The 8036-nt window shown below is 35.4% G+C and overlaps 1 protein-coding gene across 2 annotated transcripts in view; it reads right to left on the minus strand.

The window, feature by feature from the left end:
- Nucleotides 1–8036, minus strand: part of LOC106882305 (DNA damage-regulated autophagy modulator protein 2) — a 37136-nt gene that overhangs the window by 5503 nt on the left and 23597 nt on the right. For both annotated transcript variants that reach the window (XM_014932934.2, XM_014932935.2), the window contains exons 4-5: nt 7043–7096; nt 2270–2337 (exon numbers count right to left, since the gene is read on the minus strand). In XM_014932934.2, the coding sequence (XP_014788420.1) occupies nt 2270–2337; nt 7043–7096 (122 nt within the window). The remainder of the gene's footprint in view (nt 1–2269; nt 2338–7042; nt 7097–8036) is intronic.

An 8036-nucleotide genomic window follows, 5' to 3' on the forward strand; every position in this document is an offset into this window, starting at 1 on the left:
AGATCTGGCTTTGCACACTTATCCTACAATATCATTTTAAGAATAAGCAATCACATCCTCAAAATTTCTATACTACGATGTCTTTGCATGATTAATTCAAAACAATTTGATTATATAAGCATTACATTTAACAGAATAATCTGAAAAGGGTTAAACATGTTTGTCTTTTGAGACATTTCATAAAATCTATTTAGTTGCCATAGCAGCTTCGTTTTGTTGTCCTATGTTAGAAAAATTATTTGAAAAAGCATCTCAACCACATGGTTCTGGGTTCAGTCCCACTGTTTGGCACCTTGGGCAAATGTCTTCTACTATAGCCTTGGGCTGACCAAAACCATGTGAGTGGAAACCTTGTAGACGGAAACTGAATGAAGCCTGTTGTATATATGTGTGTGTGTGTGTGTTTGTGTCTCTGTGTTTGTCTCCCCACCATCACTTGACAACCGATGCTGGTGTGTTTACGTCCCCCACAACTTAGTGGTTCGGCAAAAGAGACTGATAGAATAAGTACTAGACTTACAAAGAATAAGTACTGGAGTCGATCTATTTGACTAAAGGCGGTGCTCCAGCATGGCCACAGTCAAATGAATGAAACAAATAAAAGAGTAAGAGAGTACGAAAAACTAAACTGAACATAGCAGGAATGAAACCCAGAATTGAATGTTATTTCACTCAAAGCTGCAATACATCAAATATACTGCACTCTACTGTCAGCTCATTATTATTTTCAATTCGCCTCAACATATTTTCGATATGCCTAACCATCATCACCCTTTTATCCACCCCTTATCATGGTAAGGGCTTTAAATACAAAGGATGCTGAAAAGTTCCTGGCTTTGAGTAAAAGGAAATACAGGAGGATCATTTAATTATGATTTTATTCAACATATTCCCCTCTCAGGTTCTGGAACCATGTGGTTAGGAAGCAAGCTTCTTACCACACAGTGTGAAGGAAAGAGAAAATCGTAGCTGCACTAGAGTAGATATATACTAGTCTATATAGTGATGGTATGTTTGTCGAAATTGGTTAGTGGATGAATATAGAAATACAGAAAGATCAGGGATGACAAATAGGAGATGTCAGATATTTTCGTCCTATGGCTGACCACCAGTGTTGACTATAATCATTAGATGGCGAGAGCGAGAGAGAAGAGTTTAGGATGGTAATGCAATGGTTGTAAAAGATAACGAAGGTCTTGAATTATAGCTCCAATTAGAGTGTGCATGAGACATGACTAGAGGTGAGGGGAAATTTAGGGTTTGCCTGGTGACAATGGTGCTAGAAATAGATGCCCATAGTATTAATTAAAACTTTAAAATTTGCAGTGTTAATGAAAGTGTATTCTCATTGGAAATAGATGAATAAGAAACATAAAACTTAGAAAATAAAAAATAAATACATGACATTTTTTTTTACTAAGCTCTAATAGTGTGAAATAATAGGTCCCAGAGATGAAGCAAATATAATAATAATGGATAATAGATATATACGTAAATCAGTGAAAAATATGGTAAATTAAATCGATTAATGTAAAAAGCACTAAGTCTACTTTGCTGAGTGGTTGGTGTCAGAAAGGGCATCCAGCTGTAAAAATCTTGCCAAAATAGTTACAGAAGTCTGGTGCAGGTTTCTGCCTGGCTGGCACTTATCAAACTGATCCCTCCATGTCAGCATGGAAGGTGGACGTTAAACGATGCTGATTATGATGATGGTAAATATATGTGTGTGTATGACCGAGACCTTTGGAAATGTGCTGTGCGTGAGAAGACCCGGCAAGCCAAGTAAGATCGTTGCCAGTGCCCCTGGACTGGCTTGTGCGGGTGGCACATAAAAGACACCATTTCGAGCGTGGCCGTTTTCGTGCGGGTGACACGTAAAAGCACCCACTACACTCTCTGAGTGGTTGGCGTTAGGAAGGGCATCCAGCTGTAGAAACTCTGCCAAATCAGACTGGAGCCTGGTGTTGCCATCCGGTTTCACCAGTCCTCAGTCAAATCGTCCAACCCATGCTAGCATGGAAAGCGGACGTTAAACGATGATGATGATGATGATGATGTATGCATACATATAATTATGTATATGTATATATATATGTAGATATATGTATGTGTATATAAATATGTTTGTGTGTATGTATAAAACACCTTAATGAGTGTGATGCATATGACACAGCCAGTGTATTTCTTAATATAATGTTGAACAATGAGGGTCTCAAGAATTGTGAGAAAGGAAAATAAAAAGCAAGAGAGTCAAGGAGCATAAACTTACACAAAAGAGCACCAATATTCAATGACTGTGAGAACACTGACTTCTGTGGTTCGTCAACAGATGTGTAACTGAAAATTAAAGAAAGAAAAAGAAGAAAATATAATACAGGAAAAATTATTTATTTCTCACTGTTGTGATGAGAGTTACAACACCCCTTGCAAGAAATAGACTGGTCCAAGTAAAATATAAATAGTAACGATCTGAGTGAGTTTGGAGTCGAGTGAAGTTTGTGTTAGTTCACAGTGAAGTCAGAAGGTGTCAGTTTGGTTAGTTCACAAGGAATATTGATTGTTAGTTTGTAAAGAGATTTGTTAGTTTGTTACATTGTTTTTACTGTTGTCTGGTTATCTTATTTATTGTACATAACAAATTACATTATAAAATCTGGCAATGAGGGTTTCGGAGCTCACATAAGTTATTTAACAATTTTGTTTTGTGATACAACTTGTTAGATAATGGAAGACCTATTAGCTTTCATAGTACAGTTGTAAAAGCAACAATAAGAGCAACAACAAGAGTTGCAGAAGCAACTATAACAGCAACAACTACAACAACAACAATTATTGGAGTTATATTGAAAGAAGTCCAAAAATGAGGTAAGTTCGTTTCTGCCAGATGGAGTTTCGAACTCGATTAATGAATTCAGTTATAACCCAGAGAAGGGTATACTACAGAAAGTATGAAGAGATTTTTAAGCAAGATTCCAATTCATGGTCGGACGAACAAAAAGTGAGATTACTATAGTGAAAATTAGTTCCACTGGAGCATGAACAATACTGTAATTTCATATTTCCCAAAAAACTCAATACCTAAATGAAAAAGATATGAAATTTGACCCCCCCCCCAAAAAAAAACCAAGAAAACAAGAATGCTAACAAGAGTGCTTAGTACAACGAAAAGAAAAAGTGATATGTGCAATGAACAATAACCACCTTAAAAGTCAGGTATCAATTAAGATACAACAGCTAAAAAAAAGAAAAAGGAGGGAAAGGTGCTGGAAAGAAAAAAAAAAAAAAAAATTTCATTTTCTTACAATAAACAAAGTCTCAAAAGGGGTGATGTTGTGATGAGAGTTATGAAGCCCCCTTGCGAGAGACAGACTGGTCCGAGTAAAGTATAAATAGTAACAATCTGATTGAGTTCAGAGTTTGGAGTCAAGTGAAGTTTGTGTTGGAGATTTGTTAGTTAGTTTACATTGTTTTTACTGTTGTAAAAGGAATTACCTCCAACACACTGTCATAGAAGTTCTCAACAAAGATGCACATTGTGCCCCAGGTCAAAGGACTGACAGACAAAGAATAGTTGTTAGAAATGGTTGAAACCCATCTGTTTGGGTCATTCATTCATGGTTTGTGTTCACTGCTATGGTGAGCATGATGAGGACAAGAATGCAAGCAGTGGTAAGGACTAGATAGTAAACACCAAATGATTTACCAAATAAAATGTCTGCTTTTTTTGTTTGCCTGCCTTAGGAATTTTCCATTTCTTTTTCATTTGTCCAATACATGAAATTGTCTGTCTGTAAGATTAGAATGTCTTCTGAGAAACAAAAACTCACAATAAATAATTATTAAACTAATAAGAAATAAAATGAAATACTTGGGGTAAATCACACCCCACTGCAATGACGATGTTTTAATATTCAACAGCACTAATGGAGGGTTAAGAATATGCTAACACCACCGAATAACTTGTATCTCAAGATGCTTCTGGAGAAAGTTGAAGATCTCACAAGACAAATGAGATGGAAGGCCTTGTTTTTTCATGTTCTGCTATCTCCTACTGCCAAAGAGCATTAAAGCTATGTAAGTACCGCCACCCAGGATAAAAGCAAACTTCCTGAATTTAATAGTTATTGCCAAGCCAACATGGCAGTCCAAAAAATAGGACGAATAATAATATCTCTATTCCTGAATTTAGTTTCCAAATTAAGATTCGATAACCCTTTTCAAGCCAAACTAAATCTGATACTAGAAGCTTTAGAAGCTCTAAAAACAAGATCATGTTTTCTGATAAGACTAATAATTATTATGAAGCCACCAATGACCTATATAATAAGTTACTGAATGACACCATTTCCACAAAATATAAGAAACTTAACGCTTTAATAATGAGGCAAAATTCTTATCTAAACATGGCAAAATTGCTGACAGATTAGCAACACGGGGAAGCTTTCATTGCTCTAAAAGTTCACAAACCTAATTTCACTTATAAGCCAACATGTAGATTTTTAAACCCAGTGAGAACTGAAATTGGTTTAGTATTAAAAAAAACAAACTAAGAAATATAAATATCAGAATAAGGAAGACTGTTAAGCTACAGTAATGGGTTAATATAACACTATAACAGATTGGTTTAAAAATTCAATGGATAAGCATAGGGCTAGATCTACAGTTTGACATTGTAGATTTTTATCCCTCTATATTGAGATTATTGTCCAATAAGGCGCTTAATTTCACAAAAAAACATATGCTAATTTCTTTATTGCCCACAAGGGGATAAACATAGAGGGGACAAACAAGAACAGACAAAGGGATTAAGTCGATTACATCGACCCCAGTGCGTAACTGGTACTTAATTTATCGACCCCGAAAGGATGAAAGGCAAAGTCGACCTCGGCGTAATTTCGCCTGACATGCTAACGTTTCTGCTAGCTTGCCACCCTAATATAGACCACATAGACATAGACTTTATAATGTGTGTGAGAAAAATCCTTCAATTTAGTAAGGACTCAGCATGAGCTAAAAAATCCAATACAGATGAATTGTCCAATGTATCAATGGGATTGTATGAGTATGGACATGTGATCTTGTAGGTTTCTTTATATTAAATACACTGACATCCAAGTTCTCATCCCATGATATTGGCCTATACTAGGACGATGGTTTGAGAATATCTCATGATTGTGATGGTCACACTCCTGATAAATTTATGAAAAGAACTCATCAATACCTTTAGTCGATTGTCCAATATTTACATTATTTACATTTGACAGATATTTGTCCTCATCTTAATTCTTTAGATTTATAAGCACTAAAATTCACTCCTTAATTGCCCATGGGCATATGGGGCATAGAGGTTAAGAGTGCATGCTATTAACTCCAAGATTCTGAGTTTGATTCCAAACAGTGACCTGAATAATAATAATAATAACATCGAAAAATATCTTAGGAATGAGAACCCAAGTTCTTGATGAAGGATGGAAGGTATATCAGCTGAAACGTGTTAACAACAAACAAGATGAGGACAAATATCCATCAAATGTAAATAATGTACATAATTCCTCATCTCTTAAATATAGAACTGTAATCTGTCCAAAGTTAATTTTTTGGATGTTTCCTTGGATCTAAACTCCTGCTTTTATAAACCTTACCATAAACCAGGAATACAAGACTTTTAATAGATGCTCAATAAAAATATCATACAGCTGCTGCCCCAATATAAAGAACATACTATTCATAAGCCCCACTGAGAGCCCTCTCCCCACTGTAACAGTCAAGAACTTGAAGCTTGCCCACTTGACCAGTCACACAAATGCTTCAGCATAAAGTAACCGAAGAGAAAAATTATATCAGTTTATGTGAAGGCAATTCTAAAAGATGTTATGTAAACCACCAGTCTTTTTTCTGGCACTTTGACAAAAATAAAGTTGGCTAGTCACATAGTGGTTTGAAGACAACTGCACACCACATGCATTCAAGAGGAGATTTGTAGAAAACTCTATGACATATGTGAATGGATCTAAGAAATGTAACTTATGCATAGCTGAAAGATTGCATGTTCTTTTTAGAATCAAGAATTCAACCACTTAATTCCAGATACAAAATTTATACTTATGAGAAATACAAGCATCATGATAAAGAATGTGAGTCTAGTTAGGTATAAACTAAAACTATGGCAACTATATATATATTTATATATATATATATATCAAATATACGGATAAATGAAAAAAAAAAGGCACCAACACATTTAGTAGGAATTACGCATATTATTTAAAACAGCTTGATTTGGATCCATGCTACTTTAAGTTTTTCAGGTTCCTAATGGGCTCTAGACTCCTTCAGGCTTTTGGAATGTTGAACTTGGCATTCCAAAAGCCTGAACGAATCGGGCCCCATTAAGGGCCTGCAAAACCTGAAGTAGCATAGAACCAACTCAAACTGCTTTAAATTTTATATATATATATGTGTGTGTGTATGTGTGTGTGTGTGTGTATAAGGGATGACCACTAGGTGGACATCCAATATGCTAGAAAGAGGTCATCAACGACCCAACCACAAAGAAAAATAATGTTTGTGGCTGGGTCGTTGATGACCTCTTTCTAGCATATTAGATGTCCACCTAGTGGTCATCCCTTATACATGTGTAGTACAATTTTTTCTGAATTTTCAGATTTTTTTATATGCTAGGCCACTTGGTTTTAAATTGAATTAATATTCAATTTATCACCCTATCTATATAAATAATATATATATATATATATATATATATATATATATATATATATATATATATATATATATATATAATGATAATAATATTTGAGATAAAAATCCAAATTTACAGGTAAAAACTCAATTAAATTCAATTTATCAAAAATTAAAATTAAATTAAGTTTCACAGTATATAATATATAAATATATATATATATAGTGTTGTATAAATTTGTAAAAGAATGGTAACATTGTAGATTTTAGAACAAAATATTTTAATTCTATAAAAGATTACACAAAAATTATGTAAATCTGAAAATATTGAAACAATTCTCACCTGATATAGGGTAGGAAGACATCTACATCTCCTTTGATGACACCAATGATATACCTAGAATATACAAATAAATTTTGAAGATAGCAGCAATTGAATTTCATATGTTTAGAAAGTGAGACAATGGCTGAATATAACAGATATCAGATGATATATGAAGGGAAAACTGGATATATGGTATGACCGACTAATGAGTAAGTAGTGTGTGCTAACAGTGGAAGGTGTCAGTGGTAGAAAAGAAAAAAAGGTAAGGAAAAGAAGGAAAAATATGGAGAATTCACTGCCCAGTCAAAATTTTGGGCATCACAGATGCCAGTCATGCCTATCATTATTGGTTTGGATTGCTCCTGTGCAATCCATGGCAGTAATTATTTACACTATTTCAACAATCATATATATGTTGCATTACAATTTCATTCACTGCATAATTCATTATTTGCACATAGTTTAACATTGTTGCTTGGTCTTTGAATGCCTTTAAGAAACATTTCTTTGTTGTCAATGTTTGAGATAGGTCTCTGGGTCTGAAGGTAACTTTCACCCTTTCCTTACACGAATCTCAGAGGCTGCGAAAAGACTCATGGGTGTTGCTCTTTATCCTCTGACTAAGCATCATCATCGTTTAACGTCCACTTTCCATGCTGGCATGGGTTGGACGATTTGACAGAGGACTGGCAAGCCAGAAGGCTGCACCAGGCTCCAATCTGATTTGGCAGAGTTTCGACAGCTGGACGCCCTTCCTAACGCCAACCACTCCGAGAGTGTAGAGGGTTCTTTTACGTGCCACCGGCACGAGGGCCAGTCACACGGTACTGGCAACAGCCATGCTCAAAATGGTGTTTTTTACGTGCCACCTGCACAGGAGCCAGTCCAGCGGCACTGGCAATGACCTCGCTCGAATGATTTTCTAACGTGCCACCAGAACAAGTGCTAGAAGGTGACACTGGTAATGATTACGCTCAAATGGTGCTATTTACGGGCCATTAGCATGGAAGCC

Source organism: Octopus bimaculoides, chromosome 25 (genome assembly GCF_001194135.2).
Source record: "Octopus bimaculoides isolate UCB-OBI-ISO-001 chromosome 25, ASM119413v2, whole genome shotgun sequence".
Lineage (NCBI taxonomy): Eukaryota > Metazoa > Mollusca > Cephalopoda > Octopoda > Octopodidae > Octopus > Octopus bimaculoides.